Raw genomic sequence first — 21,296 nt, 5'->3', positions numbered from 1 at the left:
AACTAGTCATCTTGTCGACCGTAGTAGTTCATAAAAGATAAGAAAAAAATCCACAGCCATAGGACATTTCATTGCTATGAACAAAAAAGTAATACTTTACAATTATTAGTATTATTTATTTAATTTGTTTTTTTCCTGACTAAATGTTAAAACTTGGTTCCTTGTGCTTCCTTTTCTTTATGCATGTAAAGTTCCAAATAAGGGCAGTGGGTGGCGGAAATGCAACAATGTGCTCCCACTGCAATAAAGCAGAAGACTAGCTAGCGGTCCGCGGTGTAGCCTGGCGGCTCACCGTCCGACTGCAGCCTGACCGCGGCGCCCCCTGGAGGCTCACCGTCAGACTGCAGTCCGCGGCTCCCCCTGGCGGCTCACCGTCAGACTGCAGTCTGCAGCATCAACAGACGCAGCAGAAACAAACTTCCAGTCGCAGCATGGATTTCAACATGAAGAAACTGGCTTCTGGCGCCGGGGTGTTCTTCACACGGGCGGTACAGGTAGGAATAAGGACTTCATATGTTTCGATTAGACAAATGAAGTCCTTTGCGAATGCTATAAAACGAAAACCTTTCCTTGAGCATTAGCAGGGAGCTAATCACGATCTGTCTGGGATTTGAAACACATCTGGATCATATTAATATATTATGGGATGTTAGACTGCGCTGTCCTTGCTTACTGTATACCACAACAAGTCGTTTTATAAAAAAGGAGCATCCTATAATGTCTATGGAGTCAATAGTTGATGTTCTGACTGCAGTAGTTCTCAGTCCCATGGTTGTAGTTTTAGTAGAACTAGATAATGAGACCCAGGTTGAGTTTGGGGTCTGGTGTGTTATCTGTTCTCTCAAAGTACTGCTCCCTTATATTATGGTCCAACTGTCCAGTTCACGGAGGAGCGGCTCGGTCAGGCCGAGCGGACCGAGCCGGACGCGGACCTCGAGCGGCTGGCGGGCCGCGCCGACGTCACCCGGCTCTGGACCGAGAGGATCTGCCGGCAGACCGAAGTCCTGCTGCGGCCCAATCCCGGTACGGAGCCTTCCTCCCCTCGGTCACTGGACTAATTACACATAACAGCACGAAGGAACCTTATCCACCTTATTGTGGAACATGGGCGGCATATGGTTCAGGAGGTAGAGCGGGTTGACTGGTAACCGGAAGGTTGCTAGTTCGATCCCTGGCTCCTCCTAGCTGAGGTTTTCCTGAGCAAGTGCCCCCCCCCCCTTGACACCCCCCCCGGTGAATGTGAGGCCATATTGTAAAGCACTGAGTGGCCACTGGTTAGAAAAGCGCTGTATAAATGCAGTCTATTTACCATAATTACACATGGAACATAACATATGGTGAAGGGTAATAACACGTCATACCAACACCGACTGCCCCTAAAGAGAGGGATCTGGAAACTAAACATCCTGTCTGCTCCCTGAACCCTTCATGAAAGAGGCTCCCTGATTGGCCTAAACTAGGAGCCAGGGGCAGTCCTCAGTTTGACTGGCAGCACATTCCTCCATTAATGGCTGACGGATGGCCTGCCCTCCTCATCCAAACCCACTCACACAACGGCCCCAAAACTACAAACAGCTCTTAAAGGGGTAGTTCGGAATTTTGGACATAGGGCGAGATTCCCAAGTTAGCCTTGGTGTTCTTTATCATTGGAGACAGTTTAACACATTTCATTCAGTCCTTCTAGTTGCAGAGTTTGCTTGTGATAAGCTAGCGCACGGTAACGGGCAATACTAGCCTGCTAATAAAACAGTCTTACCCACTCCACAGTAGACCCGAGGCAAATCTACTATAACGCCAGACTATAGATGTAAATGTCTGTGTTGATAGAATAATGTTAGAAATAAAACCAACCTTGCATTGCGTTGCATTTTGGGGGACTTTCTTTGTCTCAGCAGCAGTGATATACTCCTGGTAGTAGGCTACGGCAGCGGCGGACTGATACCTAGGTTAAATTCCGCTGCTGCTGAGAAAGTAGTCCCTCAAAATGCGATGATTCATGCAATGCAAGGTTGGTTTCATTTCTAACATTATTCTATCAACACAGACATTTACATCTATAGTCTGGCGTTATAATTGATTTGCCTCGGGCGTACTGCGGAGTTGGTAAGACTGTTTTATTAGCAGGCTAGCATTGCCCGTTACCGTGCGCTAGCCTAGCACGAGCGAACTCTGCAACTAGAAGGACTGAATGACATGTGTTCAAAACTGTCTCCAATGATAAAGAACACCAAGGCTATCTTGGGAATCAGGCCCTGTGTCCAAAATTACAAACTACCCCTTTAAGTATTAAATATGAGGCTTCAGTCTTACCTACTGCCACGTGATCCGATGCTATCATAGTTGTCGTTATTCAGTGATTCATCTAACTTGTGTTTTAATCTCCACGCTTCAGTGGACTACACTGGTGAGTACTGCTCTGATGATGTCAGTGTTCTGATGATGTCACTGCTCTGACGATGTCACTGCTCTGATGATGTCACTGTTCTGACGATGTCAGTGTTCTGATGATGTCACTGCTCTGATGATGTCACTGCTCTGATGATGTCACTGCTCTGATGATGTCAGTGTTCTGATGGTGTCACTGCTCTGATGATGTCACTGCTCTGATGATGTCACTGCTCTGACGATGTCACTGCTCTGATGATGTCAGTGTTCTGATGATGTCACTTCTCTGATGATGTCACTGCTCGGACAATGTCACTTTTCTGACGATGTCACTGCTCTGACGATGTCACTCACTGCTCTGACGATGTCACTGCTCTGACGATGTCACTGTTCTGACGATGTCAATGTTCTGATGATGTCACTGCTCTGGTAATGTCAACACCCAACATAATTCCATTCAATTTTATTTGTATAGCCCTTAATCACCATGAGGGCTTAACAGGCCAAATATTTATGACCATCAATCATGTAATGTTCTGATAATGCCCTTTTCTACACAGACAGACAGTGTGTACACAGGGCAGACAAACTGATTCCCATGAATATATTACAATATATATACATATATGTTCTTGCAATATCGATTCATAGGGCACGAGATTATTTTTTTTTGTTTTGTTTTGCTACCATTATTATTATTTTTGCACTTTAATAAACAATGCCTTAATGCAATTTGCAGTGATGGAATGTTGTAGTTCAAGTACACTTTCACTTGCAATTCCTTTCTAATTTCAAAATTGCACTTTTGAGGCTTGAGACAGTTTTGTTTACAGCTCAAGTTTAAACTGTCCAATTTACAAGTTTGCACTTAAAACCTGTTGTTTAAGATGGAGAGGAAAAAATAAAGTACATTTGTATTTTGTAACACAGTTGAGCCATTTTCATTATTTAAGAGCAGATTGAATCGAATTGAATCGTGATCAATCGATTCAGAACTTTATAAATCGAAATCTAATCGATTTAGGAAATTGGCCACGATACCCAGCCCTATACACATATATACTGTATATCTATATATATATATAGATGTATATATATATTAGTGCTGTCAGTTAAACGCGTTATTAACGGCGTTAACGCATACCAATTTTAACGGCGTTAATTTTTTTATCGCGCGATTAACACAATTCTTTCATTTTTTTTACAGATATATATATATATATATATATATATATATATATATATATATATATATATATATTTTTTTTTTTCTTTGGCTCAAAACAAAGGAGCAGTAGCCTGACTGCTATGTTCAAGGCAGTATGTTTGTATGTTCATCGTTTAATTGCACTATAGGCTTTTTTTTTGTATCGTCCTGTTTTGATCAGTATATGCTAATGTTGTTATCCATAAAAAAAGATTTGCACAAGGCAAGCCGATGCACTTCTCCATGTTGATAAGAGCATTAAAATATAAAGAAATAAATAATCTGATAAAGAAATCAAGGGATTTTTAGCATAGAAAAAACATTTGCGATTAATCGCGATTGCTCGCGATTAATCGTGAGTTAACCTGACATTAATTAAATATTTGAATCGCTTGACAGTACTAATCTATATATAACGGTGTGTTATGGCGCCACACCCCTGTGTCTCCTGCCCACCTCCGTTGTGGTTCTCCAGGTGTCCGGATGGAGGAGTTCCTGTATGAGAAGCTGGACCGCACGGCGCCGCAGAGGCCAGCCAGCGGCCAGCTGCTAGGCCGCCACATGGAGGACGCCGCCAGGTCCCTGGGCCCAGAGCTGGCCTACGGTGAGCCCTGCGGGGAAACTGTAGCGTAGCTCTTAGTAGCTTGTAGCGTAGCTTTTAGTAGCTTGTAGAATAGCTTGTAGAATAGCTTGTAGGGTAGCTCTTAGTTGCTTGTAGCTTAGCTTTTAGTAGCTTGTAGCATAGATTGTAGCGTAGCTTTTAGTAGCTTGTAGCATAGCTGTTACTAGCTTGTAGACGATAGCGCATGTAGCATAGCTGTTAGAAGCTTGTTGTGTAGCTGTGATTAGCTTGTAGTGTAGCTTTTAGTAGCTTGTGGTGTAGCTGTTAGTAGCTTGTAGCTTATGTAGCTTGTGCCATAGCTCGTAGCGGATGTGGCTTTTAGCTTGCAGCGTAGGTGTAATTAGCTTATATCGTAGCCTTAAGTAGCTTGTAGTGTAGCTGTTAGTAGCTCATCGCTTTTGTATCTTGTAGTGTAGCTGTGATTAGCTTGTAGTGCAGCCGTTCATGCATAGAGGGTGCTGTCCAACCTTTTTTTTCCTTTTAGTTCTCCATATTTTTTCATCTCTGAATGAGAAATACTGACTCCAGAACTGAATCATCAAAATGAACTTTGTACACATAAACCGTGTGACCTTTATACGTGCTTTCAGTTCATCCGGCGGACTGCAGTCTCCCATTCAGCTGTTATACAGTCTGTGTTTCGTCATGCTACTGCAGAGGTCTGGTGATATTTTGAGCTACATTAATGGTTAAAGAATGTGTGTAGGCCGAGGCCTGCTCCTGGTGGGCGCGTGTGAGCAGCGTCTGGGCCGGGCGGAGCGGGAGTTCTCCCAGGTCTCAGCCGTGGCTCTCATCGGCCCACTGAGAGACTTCCTGGAGGGCGACTGGAGCCTCATCACCGTGAGCAACAGACCCATTTGCCACATTTCTTTTGTTTCACCTTCTGTCCTGTACCTTCTACCTGTGACACCCACATATCTTTAAAGTAGATATGAACCTAACATTAAAGTTAAGGAGTGCCTGGATGGGTTGGGTTAAGGTCTGGGTTCTGGGTTGGGATTGGACCTCGTGATGGGTTGGGTTAAGGTCTGGGTTGGGATTGGACCTCGTGATGGGTTGGGTTAAGGTCTGGGTTGTGATTGGGTGCAGAAAGAACGCCGTCTGCTGGAGAACCGCCGTCTGGATCTGGACGCCTGCAAGGCCCGACTGAGGAGAGCCCAGGCCGCCGAGAGCAAGGCTGCAGTGAGTCTGTCTGTCTGTCTGTCTGTCTGTCTGTCTGTCTGTCTGCCTGCCTGCCTGCCTGCCTGCCTGCCTGCCTGCCTGCCTGCCTGTCTGTCTGTCTGTCTGTCTGTCTGTCTGTCTGTCTGTCTGTCTGTCTGTCTGTCTGTCTGCCTGCCTGCCTGCCTGCCTGCCTGCCTGCCTGCCTGCCTGCCTGCCTGCCTGCCTGCCTGCCTGCCTGCCTGCCTGCCTGCCTGTCTGTCTGTCTGTCTGTCTGTCTGTCTGTCTGTCTGTCTGTCTGTCTGTCTGTCTGTCTGTCTGTCTGCCTGCCTGCCTGCCTGCCTGCCTGCCTGCCTGCCTGTCTGTCTGTCTGCCCGTTTGCCTGTCTGCCTGTGTGTCTGTGTCTCCCTCTCTGTCTGTCTCTCTGGCTGTCTGTCAATCTCTTTCTCTGCCTGTCTGTCTCTCTTAGTGTTTGAGGAATAAAAAGGAAAAGCTAAGTAAAGTTAAAAGTAAACTATTTTTTCAGATCTATCTTCTTTCTTCTTTAATCCCCCTGGCCCCTTTGGGAGCACAGGGCGTCGACCGTGGATCTCCGCCTCACCCTCCTCAGGGCGATGGGCTTTGCTTCTGGCCAGGAGGTTCGTCTTGGTCAGTTCATCAAGCGTGGACCGCCTCCAGTTGGATCACTTCCTCTGGCCTTTGGAGATTATAGTCCAGAGCTTGTCTTGCTATATTCCTCGGATCCTTCCTAAGTGTATGACCGATCCATCCCCACTTTCTTGATTGATTTCAATGTGGATTTGCTCCTGGTTCATGCGTCTCTGCAGGTCTACATTTGATATATTGTAGGCCAAATCCTCAGTTTGTATCAGGGTGTCCGCGCATCCTTAAAAAAATCTTAAAAAGTCTTAAATTCACGTTTTAAATTTGAGGCCTTAAAAAGTCTTAAATTCGTTACATATATTCGTCATATGCTGGTCTTAAATACTGTAACTCTTAAATTTGTCGGGGCAGGACTATTTTATTTATTTTTTTTCTCGGAGAGTTTTTCAGGAAGGACATGTAGAGAGGCTTCTTTCTTGCTAACAGCATATACAAGGACAGTTTGCTGGAAGACGTCCGTTACCTGAAGTCGGCCCGCTTTTGCCAACCCCCACCATCGTGTGTTTTAGGTCTTAAATTCCATTCAAGGTGGTATTAAAAAGGTCTTAAAAAGTCTTAAATTTGACTTGCTGAAACCTGCAGGTAGACAGTTGTTAATAATCACTTGTACTTTGTTGATGATTGGTTTGGTGGTTTTCCAGGTTTCACACCCATAGTGAAGGACAGATTTTACATTGGTGTTGAAGGTTCTGATGTTGGTGTATTTCTGGAGAGCTTGGAAGAGAGCCATACAGGTCAGAGTGTCCTAAAGGCATGTCTTGCTTTGCTGATGCGTAGCTCAACATCTTCATCAGCTCCTCCAGCTGTGCTGATGCTGCTCCAGGTATACCGACTTGGCCACGCCTTCCACGGGTTGCTCCTCGATCACAATAGGTTGGTGGGTTTTGGTGTTGAGCATCATGGCCTTGGTCTTCCCAACATTTATCCTGAGTCCTATCTGTTAACTGTGTTCAGTATGTTATACTTCCCTGGTGCCCTGCCCAGATTCAGTTTTTTGCTGGCTCTCCTTATTTCCTCCAAAGATATCCTACCACAGTGGTCTTTTTCTGCTTCCTCTGTCTGGGGGCAGTCTATCGAGGACTTCTTCACAGTGTCCAGCTCCTGCGTTGCTGTTTAATTGTCCCTCTTGAAGCTTTCACGGACCACCCTGTTCTTTTCTTGGAAATCTTGTCAGAGGCGTTTCTTCCTGTTATGAGCGTTGCTTTGATTTCTCGGCTAGATTAGATCTCAATCCATGTTGCATCTGTCAGTGCGTTTTCGTGCAGTCATTATCCGGTAAATAAACAAGTAAGAACTCAACAGGGGGGTATACCACGAACCTCGATGAACATACCCAGACTTTCTTGGGAAAACCTGGCTCGACAGAGACGCAACTCGCAATCAGAGTTAAATGGTTCCACAACGCTCACTTTAGATTCAATTAGTTGAACCAGGTTTTCCGCTTTAGGTTCAATGTGCGTTCACATAAAAGGGGCGATATCGCGTCATTTGACTCACTCTTACGCAAAATGAATCGAGCGAGAGCGGTGTATTTCTCCCAAGGCGAGCAATGTATTATTATGAACTCCTACGAGGAATTCAAAGTTCAAATCACAGCCAAGGGGAACACGGTTGCCCATAATATGGCTAGGGTGGCGTGCTGGCAAAAAATAGCCGACCGTGTTAATTTGTAAGTGAAAAGATTCTGCATATTGTCTAAAAAATATCATGTATCATCATGCCTTTTACCCCCATAAATGTGGTGCCAGCATGCTCCTACGAACATTGGGCCAAGTCAAAAATATATATAAAAATATTATTCAATGTGGAAAATTGTAAGCATCCATTTGAATAATTTCAGGTGAATCTAGCCTATGATTTGGTTTTCCGACTATGGAGGTGATTTTTCTTAACAATCCTCACAGCTATAATATGAATTTGTACAATAAAAAATGATTAGGCCTAATTGTGTCACTGACATAGCGGTTATATAAGGGATAATGGACAACACGGCACTTGACTATCCAAGGTTAATGTACATTGAACGTTGGGCCACCTTCGAACTTGAAACACAGACACACTACAGACATACTACAGTACACTTACTGTTGCACGCAAATCTCTCATAAAGAATATCGTCAGACAATGCCAAGGGATCGGTTCTGTCCCAAAAAACCCTCTGTCTCCGGAGAGGCGCCTGTACGATAAGTGCGCCGAGGTCCACGGGAACACCCAAAAATGGTGACTCCATTGTCGGAGGAGGGGCTAGGAAGCTGCGCACGCCGATATAAGTAGCCGATCTCTGGGTAATCTAAGCTGAAAACCTGCTCCCGACCAGGTTTGGTTGTGAGCATAAGTCACCATGGTGATACAGCGACGCTAAAAGAGATCGACTTTCGTGGTCCAGCTAACCCAGGCTTTGAGCTCAACATACCTCGCTAACCCTCTAATCCAGCTTCGTAGTACAGGCCCCTGGACGTTTAAAATGCATGTAAACACCTTTACCTGATCAACTTTGGACAGATATCGGTACATGAACTGACAAGCGAGATCAGGTAAGAACACCTAGATAACTCGTTCATAGTCGGCTTTCTACCTGCATGTAAACCAGCATCGTATCGCACATCGGATTTCGCGTTCTGCACATGCGCGAGATCTTGCGGCCGGGGGACGTGAGCCGGAAGTAGAAGGAGACGTAGTCGTGTTGTTGTCGCCATAGACATTTCTTTTTTTTTTCTTTTTGTTTATGGTTGTCGCCGTCGGGAAACGAGAAACTGCGATTCATTAAAAAGCTGACTCAGAAGATGGAGGAAGCCGTGTCATGCCCTTACCGCCTGAGGGCACAGAAGCTGGCCGAGAAGAGCCCGTTGTCATCCAGCTGCCCCGGTCCTTCCGTCCCATCGCTCCTCTCCAGTCGGCGTTATCCTTTCCAATTCTGGCGTTCAGATCTCCCATTACAATCTTGTCTTTTTTGGGAGTGCTCTGGAAGAAAGCCTGTAGTTGTTGGTAAAAGGTCTCTCTTACTTCATACGCAGTGTTGGCGGGAGCATAGCATTGGATGAATGTGATATGGCGTCTTTTGATGTAAACCTGGCTGTGATGTCCTACTCCCTGTGTGTGTGGGTCTTCTTCTTTGGGGTTGCCTGAATAGAGAGAGGTCTCTCCAGTGGCAGTTGTTACTTCTCCGAGGGGTATCCACCCGGCTCTGACATACACCAACAATGCTTCGGTTGTACCGCTGCATTTCTTTGGTCAGTTGTGCCAATTTTCCAGTTTGGTATAGTGGTCTAACATTCCCGCATCCAATTCTCGATCTTGACTTCAGCTTCCGCAGACATTCCCCCCCTGGGGTCGCTGATGAGTTTGCTTCACTTGTCGGTAAGGCAGTCAGAGGTACTAACTACCCGTCCCTCAGCCCATCGCCCAAGCCCCGACCTGCAGGGCCGTTGGGAGGGGTCGTTGTCTGGTCTCTACCCGGGGCCTGTTCAGCCCGGGTCACCCTGTCCGGGGTACAGGACTCTGGTCTCTACCCGGGGCCTGTTCAGCCCGGGTCACCCTGTCCGGGGTACAGGACTCTGGTCTCTACCCTAACCCTGTTCAGCCCGGGTCACCCTGTCCGGGGTACAGGACTATGGTCTCTACCCTAACCCTGTTCAGCCCGATTCACCCTGTCCGGGGTACAGGACTCTGGTCTCTACCCTAACCCTGTTCAGCCCGGGTCACCCTGTCCGGGGTACAGGACTCTGGTCTCTACCCTAACCCTGTTCAGCCCGGGTCACCCTGTCCGGGGTACAGGACTCTGGTCTCTACCCTAACCCTGTTCAGCCCGGGTCACCCTGTCCGGGGTACAGGACTCTGGTCTCTACCCTAACCCTGTTCAGCCCGGGTCACCCTGTCCGGGGTACAGGACTCTGGTCTCTTCCCTAACCCTGTTCAGCCCGGGTCACCCTGTCCGGGGTACAGGACTCTGGTCTCTACCCTAACCCTGTTCAGCCCGGGTCACCCTGTCCGGGGTACAGGACTCCTGCCACCACGGAGAGCCGTGAACCGCCCGCCGCCACCAGGGACACATTATGCATACACAATATGAATAATGGACACAGAGATGGTTGTATTGTGTTAGTTATGTTATCATAATAACTAGTATATAGTATTTGTACTATAATAATTACTTTATAACTAATATAGTTATGTTGGGCAGTGGAGTATATATGTTGTTGTATATGATGTTGTTTCCATTTAAGACTGTTCTGTTTCTGTAGACGCAGCCTGACTTCCAGGAGACCAGACCTCGGAACTACGTCCTCTCTGCCAGCGCCTCAGGGGTAGGTGGTGTCTGACTCAGCGTAGGGTGGTGTCTGACTCAGGGTAGGTGGTGTCTGACTCAGGGTAGGGTGGTGTCTGACTGGGGGTAGGTGGTGTCTGACTCAGGGTAGGTGGTGTCTGACTCAGGGTAGGTGGTGTCTGACTCAGGGTAGGGTGGTGTCTGACTCAGGGTAGGGTGGTGTCTGACTCAGGGTAGGTGGTGTCTGACTCAGGGTAGGTGGTGTCTGACTCAGGGTAGGGTGGTGTCTGACTCAGGGTAGGTGGTGTCTGACTCAGGGTAGGTGGTGTCTGATTGGGGGTAGGTGGTGTCTGACTCAGGGTAGGTGGTGTCTGACTCAGGGTAGGTGGTGTCTGACTCAGGGTAGGTGGTGTCTGACTCAGGGTAGGGTGGTGTCTGACTCAGCGTACGGTGGTGTCTGACTCAGGGTAGGTGGTGTCTGACTCAGGGTAGGGTGGTGTCTGACTCAGGGTAGGTGGTGTCTGACTCAGGGTAGGTGGTGTCTGACTCAGGGTAGGTGGTGTCTGACTCAGGGTAGGGTGGTGTCTGACTCAGGGTAGGTGGTGTCTGACTCAGGGTAGGGTGGTGTCTGACTCAGGGTAGGTGGTGTCTGACTCAGGGTAGGGTGGTGTCTGACTCAGGGTAGGTGGTGTCTGACTCAGGGTAGGTGGTGTCTGATTGGGGGTAGGTGGTGTCTGACTCAGGGTAGGTGGTGTCTGACTCAGGGTAGGGTGGTGTCTGACTCAGGGTAGGTGGTGTCTGACTCAGGGTAGGTGGTGTCTGACTCAGGGTAGGGTGGTGTCTGACTCAGGGTAGGTGGTGTCTGACTGGGGGTAGGTGGTGTCTGACTCAGGGTAGGTGGTGTCTGACTCAGGGTAGGTGGTGTCTGACTCAGGGTAGGGTGGTGTCTGACTCAGGGTAGGGTGGTGTCTGACTCAGGGTAGGTGGTGTCTGACTCAGGGTAGGTGGTGTCTGACTCAGGGTAGGGTGGTGTCTGACTCAGGGTAGGTGGTGTCTGACTCAGGGTAGGTGGTGTCTGATTGGGGGTAGGTGGTGTCTGACTCAGGGTAGGTGGTGTCTGACTCAGGGTAGGTGGTGTCTGACTCAGGGTAGGGTGGTGTCTGACTCAGGGTAGGTGGTGTCTGACTCAGGGTAGGGTGGTGTCTGACTGGGGGTAGGTGGTGTCTGACTCAGGGTAGGTGGTGTCTGACTCAGGGTAGGTGGTGTCTGACTCAGGGTAGGGTGGTGTCTGACTGGGGGTAGGTGGTGTCTGACTCAGGGTAGGTGGTGCAACATGTAGAAAGTGTATATGTGGAGAGCAGACAGGGAGGTGAGGTTTGTGTCATATTTCAATGACACAACTATTAATTCAAACGCACAACTTAAATCATTACACAATTGTATTTTCCATAGTTGGTTATCAGCTCAAAAAAGTATGACCTAATGGGACCTTCTTCATCAGACCCCATCCTTGGTCTTCCTCAAAGGCTGCCGTGGTTTGTTATGCCGACGAGACTGGAAAAGGTTCTCTCCCCGGGGGTAAAGCGTGCATCATTTGGTCTGCGTGGTGCCTGGTATCTTATGGTATATACCAGTGTGTCTGGTGCTGATACCAGGGCTCCTGTTTGGTTAGGTTTAGGGCAAGGGTTGAGGTCGGGTCGGGTGGTGGTGGGGGTTGAGGTCGGGGTTGGGGTTGGGGGTGGGGTTGGGGTTAGGGTTGGGGTCAGGGTGGGGGTGAGGGTTGGGGTGGGGGTTAGGGTTGGGGTGGGGGTTAGGGTTGGGGTTGGGGTTAGGGTGGGGGTTGGGGTCGGGGTTGGGGTTGAGGTCGGGGTTGGGGTTGGGGGTGGGGTTAGGGTTGGGGTCAGGGTTGGGGTTGGGTTGGGGTTGGGTTAGGGTTGGGGTTGGGGTTAGGGTTGGGGTTAGGGTGGGGGTTGGGTTAGGGTTAGGGTTGGGGTTGGGGTGGGGTTAGGGTTGGGGTTAGGGTTGGGGTTGGGGTGGGGTTAGGGTTGGGGTTAGGGTTGGGGTTAGGGTTGGGGTTGGGGTGGGGTTAGGGTTGGGGTTAGGGTTGGGGTTGGGGTTAGGGTTGGGGTTGGGGTGGGGTTAGGGTTGGGGTTAGGGTTGGGGTTGGGGTTAGGGTTGGGGTTGGGGTGGGGTTAGGGTTAGGGTTGGGGTGGGGTTAGGGTTGGGGTTAGGGTTGGGGTTGGGGTCAGGGTTAGGGTTGAGGTCGGGGTTGGGGTTAGGGTTAGGGTTGGGGTGGGGGTGGGGGTTGGGGTGGGGGTTAGGGTTGGGGTTAGGGTTGGGTTAGGGTTGGGGTTGGGGTTGGGTTGGGGTGGGGGTTGGGTTAGGGTTGGGTTAGGGTTGGGGTTGGGTTGGGGTGGGGGTTGGGTTAGGGTTGGGGTGGGGGTTAGGGTTGGGTTAGGGTTGGGGTGGGGGTTAGGGTTGGGGTGGGGTTGGGGTTAGGGTTGGGTTGGGTTGGGGTGGGGGTTAGGGTTGGGTTAGGGTTGGGGTGGGGGTTAGGGTTGGGGTGGGGTTGGGGTTAGGGTTGGGTTAGGGTTGGGGTTGGGGTTGGGTTGGGGTGGGGGTTGGGTTAGGGTTGGGGTGGGGGTTGGGTTAGGGTTGGGGTGGGGTTGGGGTTAGGGTTGGGGTGGGGGTTGGGTTAGGGTTGGGTTAGGGTTAGGGTTGGGGTTAGGGTTAGGGTTGGGTTAGGGTTGGGGTGGGGTTGGGGTTAGGGTTGGGGTTGGGGTGGGGGTTAGGGTTGGGGTTAGGGTTGGGGTTAGGGTTGGGGTTGGGGTTAGGGTTGGGGTGGGGTTGGGGTTAGGGTTGGGATTGGGGTGGGGTTGGGGTGTTGGAGCCATTTAGAGGTCTTTTGTGTTGAATATTTGTCAGTAAATATATTTTGAGTCTAAGGCTAAAAGTATGAGTTAAGAATTATAAAGTGTATGAAATATTAATCAAACTTTCATTCATATGTATATTTATTCATTTTGTGATTAGTCCGTTGTGTCACCTGGGGAAGTAGGTGTGTCACGCTCTACCTGGAGCCTATTGGAGGCCCTCACAGAGGGCAGGCTAATTACTGTAGTTCAGGTTTGGAAGGCAGAGAGCCAACAGTTTTCTGACTGCATTAGTTCGCATTAATTCGCATTATTTCGTATTATTGGACGCATTTTTGACAGATTATTTTACATTGAAAAGCCCTTTTTGTCCAATACGAAGAACCCTGTTTTGGCCAGTTTCAGTTACATTGTTTGGAGTTTTTATGTTTAGTTATTTCCTGGAAAGTCAACCGGAGTTATTGCTTAATAAATGAATCAACACCAAGTTAAACAATCTCTGTGCGTGCTTCCCAAGAAATGTGTGTCGGACTACCTCTGCCTCGGAATATATAGGGCGAACAAAGGGTTCGCCACTTCAGTGGGGTTGGGGTTAAGGTCGGGGTTGGGGTTGGGGTTAGGGTGGGGTTGGGGTCGGGGTTAGGGTCAGGCTTCCTCTTCTTTTCTGAGAACTGCTCAAAATTCTTCTCATCCTCCAACAGCTCTGGACCCAGGAAGTTGAAAAGGTGAGTCTGACCCCTGAACCTCATGCTTCAACAAAAAACCCTACAACAGGAAGGGGAGGGAACTACAACAGGAAGGGGAGGAACTACAACAGGAAGGGGAGGGAACTACAACAGGAAGGGGAGGAACTACAACAGGAAGGGGAGGGAACTACAACAGGGAGGAGAGGGAACTACAACAGGAAGGGGAGGAACTACAACAGGAAGGGGAGGGGACTACAACAGGGAGGGGAGGGAACTACAACAGGGAGGGGAGGGAATTACAACAGGGAGGGGAGGGAACTGCAACAGGGAGGGGAGGGAACTACAACAGGGAGGGGAGGAAACTACAACAGGGAGGGGAGGGAACTACAACAGGAAGGGGAGGGTCTACAACAGGGAGGGGAGGGAACTACAACAGGGAGGGGAGGGAACTGCAACAGGGAGGGGAGGGAAGTATAACAGGAAGGGGAGGGACTACAACAGGGAGGGGAGGGAACTACAGCAGGGAGGGGAAGGAACTACAACAGGGAGGGGAGGGACCTACAACAGGAAGGGGAGGGAACTACAACAGGGAGGGGAGGGAACTACCACAGGAAGGGGAGGAACTACAACAGGAAGGGGAGGGAACTACAACAGGGGGGGGATGATAAACTACAGCGGGGAGCTGATGGGAAGGAAGTGCATTGATGATAAACTACTGCCTCAGGTGAAGACCGGTGTAAACTTTGCTTACAACCCAACCAATTGGTTGCAAAACGTAAACATTCTATGTATCCCATTTAGTTAGTGCTGTAGGCACGGTTTATTATCTTCATTATTTGAGTGTGTTCTATTTCTGAAAGGCTTCTGGTCTGCAGGCTGGAGATGAGCTCCAGCGAGCGCAGGCGGAGTTTGACCAGCAGGCGGAGGTCACCAAACTACTGCTGGGGGACATCAGCAGCACACACGTACGTCTCCTTCAGACACTGGACACGGCCCAGCGTTACCCTCCAGGTGGTCAACCACCTGTCTGTGGGGTCAACCACCTGTCTGTGGGGTCAACCACCTGTCTGTTGGGTCAACCACCTGTCTGTGTTTGTCGTCAGGTGAACCACCTGCGCTGCCTGCACGAGTTTGTGGAGGCCCAGGCAGCGTACTACAAGCAGTGTCACCTGCACATGGAGGACCTGCAGAAGGAGCTAGCGTGGTAGGACAGAAGCAGCTAGCACTAGCGTGGTAGGACAGAAGCAGCTAGCACTAGCGTGGTAGGACAGAAGCAGCTAGCACTAGCGTGGTAGGACAGAAGCAGCTAGCACTAGCGTGGTAGGACAGAAGCAGCTAGCACTAGCGTGGTAAGACAGAAGCAGCTAGCACTAGCGTGGTAGGACAGAAGCAGCTAGCACTAGCGTGGTAGGACAGAAGCAGCTAGCACTTGCGTGGTAGGACAGAAGCAGCTAGCACTAGCGTGGTAGGACAGAAGCAGCTAGCACTAGCGTGGTAGGACAGAAGCAGCTAGCACTAGCGTGGTAGGACAGAAGCAGCTAGCACTAGCGTGGTAGGACAGAAGCAGCTAGCACTAGCGTGGTAGGACAGAAGCAGCTAGCACTAGCGTGGTAGGACAGAAGCAGCTAGCACTAGCGTGGTAGGACAGAAGCAGCTAGCACTAGCGTGGTAGGACAGAAGCAGCTAGCACTAGCGTGGTAGGACAGAAGCAGCTAGCACTAGCGTGGTAGGGCAGAAGCAGCTAGCACTAGCGTGGTAGGACAGAAGCAGCTAGCACTAGCGTGGTAGGACAGAAGCAGCTAGCACTAGCGTGGTAGGACAGAAGCAGCTAGCACTAGCGTGGTAGGACAGAAGCAGCTAGCACTAGCGTAGTAGGACAGAAGCAGTACACATTACTAAACAGTACTACTCAGTAATACACAGTACTACACAGCACTACTCATTACAACTATTACTACACAGTAGCCTACTACTCATTACTACAGTAGGGGTGTGACGGTACACAAAAGTCACGGTTCGGTACGTAACTCGGTTTTTAAGTCACGATACGGTACGGTCAATAGTTAAGGGGAAAATTAAAAAAACTGCTTGTTTCTCAACCCGTAGATAGAAGCAATGAAAACACCAATAAACATTGTTATGGCATTTGCATTTCTGAATTCCCAGACAGGGGTTGTTGAAATAGTGTTGTGAGCTCGGTTTGAATAGCTCGTTTTTTTTTTCCACAGCAACGGATAGTAACACCTGGATGGTGCTGTCATGCCAAATTTGTACCGGGCGCCAAATTTGTACCGGGCGCGTCATCCATACGTAATCCATTCCAAACGTGCATGGCAGCACATGATCGCGTCTTCCGTTGCCGGGCAGGTTTCAAAAAACATTCACGCTCATGTTGCCAAAGACGAAATAACATAATACAGTTAACGGATCGCGAGATAACACTTGTTTTTACTTTATATTTGTATTGTATTTAATTGTTTAATCAAATTTAGCAAGTAAACTGAGTGTTTAAAGCGGGTTTCAAAAAACATTCGCGCTCATGTTGCCAAAGACGAAATAACATAATACAGAAAACGGATCGCTAGATAACACTTGTTTTTACTTTATATTTGTATTGTATTTAATTGTTTAATCAAATTTAGCAAGTAAACTGAGTGTTTAAAGCAGGTCAAGGACGAAATAGCACAATACAGATAACGGATCGCTAGATAGAAGGTTCGCGAATGTTCGTGAACCTTTCACGTCATTCGACGCGATCATCTGTTGCCAGGCAGGTTTGGAATGCATTACGTATGGATGACGCGCCCGGTACAAATTTGGCAGCCGGTACAAATTTGGCATGACAGTGCCTTTCAAAAGCGTGTGCATGTTAAAGTGCTGTACGTAGACACGGAGAGCCCTCTCCATAGCCGGAGAGCCTGTCGGAGACCCTCCCGTAGCTTAGGTGCGCAGCCAATATATTTTAACTATCCGTCGACGCCATGGACCTATTGGTCGACGCAACAGAGACGGCAAGGGCTGTGATTGGTCCTCCAACAAAATCATTTCCTGAATCAATTCTGTGGTTTGACTTTGCACCTTAATTACTTTGTTCATCGTTTACTTTGCACCTTAAGAACCAATAAAACACCAAATAAGATTTGAAAAGCTTTGAAAGTTTATTTACAACACTGCTTACATGGTTTGTAGACAGCATATAAGATCGATCGGGCGGCGAATTGCATTTCGTATCCGACATCCCGACGGAGAGCTGCTGAGCGGATTACGGAGTTGGAGTAGTATACTTTAGCTAAACGGCCCGGGAGGTGCTCCGACTTCAAGTTTTAAATCCTGCATTGCAAAACAAGCCTTTACCTTCGCCATATTAGCGCTATGTACGCCACATTTACGCACCGCGGTACACCTCTGTAACCGCACCGAAATGCCTGTACCGTGAAGGTTCGGTACTAATACTTGTACCGTTACACCCCTACTGCACAGTACTACTCAGTACTACTATTACTAATCAGTACTACACAGTAGTGATGTTATGCTTTGCATCGAGGCATCGAGGCGTGTGTCGAGTACCTCGGCTCCTCCCCCTGCGAAGCTCCGTATCGAGTTGATTCGTATAGGCGAAATGACGTAGCGTTCGAGGCGTTCGAGGCTTCATCTCGGGCTGTTCCGCGATATGGGTTCACAATTGGCACATTTTTACAAAAAAAAAGACACTTCCCAGTTCCAAGATCACTTTAATGGCTATGTAATTAATCACACCCATTCTGAGTCATCATGCAGTTATATTATTACAATTATTAGTAGGCTACTGTAGTTGATAAGACATTCTATTTTGCCCGGGATGACTTAAAATCTTTGTCAATGATTTGTTTTCTACCATGAGCTCGGGAGATATTTATGAACGGCACACTCACACGTATCGCTGAAATGACTTTAATTCTCAAATGTTTTGATGTTGTACGAAGCAAACATCACGTCATCGCAGGAAACTCTTTCTTTCATCATAATTTCATTCACCACTAGGTGTCCCTAGCGTACTCATTAGAAGCTTCGAGGTCGAACCACTTTGATGGTTCATCTGGCTGCGAGGCTTTGACGTTTCATGAGGCGTCATCTCGGCATCACTACTACATAGTATGACTCATACTACACAGTACTACTCAGTACTACTCATTATTAAACAGTACTACTCATTACTACACAGTACTACTCAGTCCTACAGATTAATATTTAGTTCTACTCATTAGTACACAGTACTACACAGCACTACTCATTACTGCTCAGCACTACTCAGCACTACTTAGTACTACTCAGCACTACTCAGCACTACTCAGCACTACTCGGCACTACTCGGTACTACTCGGTACTACTCGGCACTACTCGGCACTACTCGGCACAACTCGGCACAACTCGGCACTACTCGGCACTACTCAGTACTACTCAGTACTACTCAGTACTACTCAGCACTACTCAGTACTACTCAGTAGTACTCAGCACTACTCAGTTCTACTCAGTACTACTCAGTAGTACTCAGCACTATTCATACTAGAGCTGGGTTTCGATTCAAATTTCAAGAATCGATTCGATTACGGTTTTTAAGTTTCAGAATCGATTTTTTCCCGATTTTCTCAGATTCCACCCGATTCGATCCGATTTTGATCTGATTTCCGATTCGATCTGATTTCGATTCGATCCGGGGGTTAATGTTATTAAAAATGAAAAATGTATTGGAACCGTTTCCTTCACTTCATGACTGTGTAGAGAAGCAACATATTAAAACTAGTATTATATCAATATTAAACAGCAAATCTTACAAGTATTGGTAGTTACTGATGGCTGGAAGACTGATGAAAACGTTAAGGGTCAATCTACCTTCAAGAAAGATGATTCAGGACAATAAATGGAGGACATCATTGAGGTGACTATATCTGCAACAGTGGATTCCTACTGGGACACTAACCAGTGCATTATTATTATGCTTGAAAATAATTAAGAATTCACCCAAAAGCGGTTGCTACCAAAAGCATTTTTATTTTAAAACTGCTCACACTTAATAAACTGAGAAGTACTGAAACTGGAAGTATAAAATGTAAACGTTGAGCATTTTTCTTTAAAGTGCGAACATAAGAACAGAACATTTTAAACTGTAAAAGCACTGAATGGCGTCTATATGAGCATGTTCAAATCTGTTCTAAAACCACACTCAAGATTTGTTTTCAAGAATATGCAGCACCCTAAGTGTTCAGGGGAATCCCATGAATATATAAAATATAAATTTGTAACTTATAAAATTAAAAAAAAAAAAAAAATTAATTAAAAAAATCGATCTTTGGACGTACTAATCGATAATCGGTCATTAATATGCGAATCAATTAAAAATCGGAAAATCGATTTTTTCAACACAGCTCTACTCAGTACTACTCAGTACTACTCAGTAGTACTCAGCACTACTCAGTACTACTCAGTACTACGCTCTACTTAAAGATGTTGATGACCCTTGACCCCCACCAGCGGCTCCGCGGGGGGCTCTGGCCAGCAGGGGGAGCAGAGTGGGGGAGGGGGGGACCCCCCCAGCCCCCCCCCAGGAAGCCGCCGCGCCCGGGTCCTGTTTGACTACGACGCGGCCGACGCCTCGGAGCTGTCGCTCTACGCAGACCAGGTGAGGACCGGGGGGGGGGACCGCAGGTAGAGCAGGACCCCCCCCGTAGAGCAGGACCACCTGGACCCCCCGTAGACCAGGACCACCTGGACCCCCCGTAGACCAGGACCACCTGGACCCCCCGTAGACCAGGACCACCCCCTGTAGACCAGGACCACCCCCCGTTGACCAGGACCACCTGGACCCCCCGTAGACCAGAGTCTAAACGTGTGTGTGTGTGTGTGTTCTTAGCTGATTACAGTGTATACAGTGCCTGGGATGGATTCTGATTGGCTGATCGGAGAGAGAGAAAACCACAGAGGAAGAGTTCCTGTCACCTACCTGGAGCTGCTCAGCTGAACACACACACACACACACGCACACGAACGCATACACATACACACACGCTCTAAGACTGATCCTAGTCAGCATGTGATGGGACTGATGTTAGCTAACATGTGATGGGACTGATGTTAGCTAACATGTGATGGGACTGATGTTAGCTAACATGTGATGGGATTGATGTTAGCTAACATGTGATGGGACTGATGTTAGCTAACATGTGATGGGACTGATCCTAGTTAGGAACAGTCCCATCACATGTTAACTGACTTTTTTGTGTGCATTTGTCTTCAAACACAGCAGAGCCAAACTGCCCAGGTCCCCTTTTAGCCAATCAGAGAAGTCCACTAACCTGCCATGGGAGCGCTCTGTCTGGAGGGGGGGGGTATCCAATAATATATATATCATTGAGGTTACTAATAAGGATTATTGTTAATGTTATGTTTTATTTAACTTTGTGCCACGGATGTGCAGCCTACTTCTGGAACCAGACAGTCTGGTCATGTGATGTTTACATATTTATTTATTTTGCTGCTCTGTCTGTCTGTCTGTCTGTCTGTCTGTCTGTCTGTGCGTGTGCGTGCGCGTGTGTGTGCGCGTGCGGGCGTTTGTGTTTCTCCTGTCTGTATTGTATATGTATGTATTTTCCCGGATTACGCTTTCAATTAAAAAAAACTTAAAAATAATACAACAATGTTCTCCATTCATCTCCAACTCTCTGGAACGGATTTCTATGACGTAAGATCATTTGGTAATCTCTGCTTAACGTGTAAAAACATGAAGAGAACTCTGAACCTGCATGTGGGCCTGACTCACACCACGATGGTTAAACCCACCAACGTACACAACAACAGGAGACAATTCTGTGACCCGGTTCTGGCGTCGACTACACTGCCAGGAGCCGTCGACAGCAGAACCTCGACCAGCGAACAGTGGCGTCAATAGGCTGTTTCATTCGGGGCTAAAGCCCCGGATATTATTTAATTAGCCCCAAATCTTACAAAATAAATAAATAATCAACTTACTTTTTTTGTTGTTTGCTATACATTAGAAACATGGGGATTCCAGGGGCATCTCAAAATAAAGTAGCCTAGTCCTTCTAAATAGTCCTTCTGGCAAGAGAATAAACGTTTTAAAAACTAGATTTTTCACCACCTCAAGTGAATTAACCTATCCATATCTCCAGTCATATACAGTATGTATATAGGTATGGTCGGTCTCGCTTGTATTCATTTTACACTAAAACAACTTGAATGGAACTTTAGATGTCTGGGGATAAGGAGCCCAGCAGTCAGGAAGCTATTTAAATCTATAATAAACTGCGTATTTTGTGTAATTAGGTAAATCATCGATCTCCCCTGCCAGCGACCACCAGGTCAGGGGCAGGTCAAGCGGCAAATATAGATTTATTATTTATTATCGGAACATTTACATTTAGGGCAATTAGCTGACGCTTTTATA

The 21,296-nt window shown here is 47.7% G+C and overlaps 1 protein-coding gene across 4 annotated transcripts; it reads left to right on the top strand.

The window, feature by feature from the left end:
* Nucleotides 1-353: 353 nt before the first annotated feature.
* On the top strand, nt 354-20,521 carry LOC115553470 (endophilin-B2). 4 transcript variants are annotated; one of them, XM_030369744.1, is made up of 12 exons: nt 354-494; nt 882-1,023; nt 2,393-2,404; nt 4,068-4,196; nt 4,921-5,054; nt 5,304-5,396; nt 10,277-10,339; nt 13,874-13,897; nt 14,734-14,823; nt 14,962-15,062; nt 19,367-19,514; nt 19,746-20,521. In XM_030369744.1, the coding sequence occupies exons 1-12, from the start codon at nt 432-434 to the stop codon at nt 19,851-19,853; spliced, it is 1,107 nt and encodes a 368-aa protein (XP_030225604.1). In that variant the 5' UTR covers nt 354-431; the 3' UTR covers nt 19,854-20,521. The 4 variants fall into 4 exon arrangements, with proteins under 4 accessions (XP_030225604.1, XP_030225602.1, XP_030225605.1 ...); XM_030369742.1 differs by having other exon boundaries at nt 14,719-14,823; XM_030369745.1 differs by lacking the exon at nt 2,393-2,404.
* The last annotated feature ends 775 nt before the right edge of the window (nt 20,522-21,296 follow it).

This window comes from Gadus morhua, chromosome 11, assembly GCF_902167405.1.
Source record: "Gadus morhua chromosome 11, gadMor3.0, whole genome shotgun sequence".
In the NCBI taxonomy this organism is placed as follows: Eukaryota; Metazoa; Chordata; class Actinopteri; order Gadiformes; family Gadidae; genus Gadus; species Gadus morhua.
Note: the sequence above shows the minus strand (reverse complement) of the source record. Positions and strands in the feature narration are given on the sequence as shown.

Excerpts from the sequence above, each read along its gene's own strand:
- LOC115553470 (XM_030369742.1), top strand. The coding sequence starts at position 432 with ATGGATTTCAACATGAAGAAACTGGCTTCTGGCGCCGGGGTGTTCTTC. Across the intron at positions 5,397-10,276 it reads CCGCCGAGAGCAAGGCTGCA|ACGCAGCCTGACTTCCAGGA; the intron begins GTGAGTCTGTCT and ends CTGTTTCTGTAG. Across the intron at positions 14,824-14,961 it reads GGGACATCAGCAGCACACAC|GTGAACCACCTGCGCTGCCT; the intron begins GTACGTCTCCTT and ends GTTTGTCGTCAG.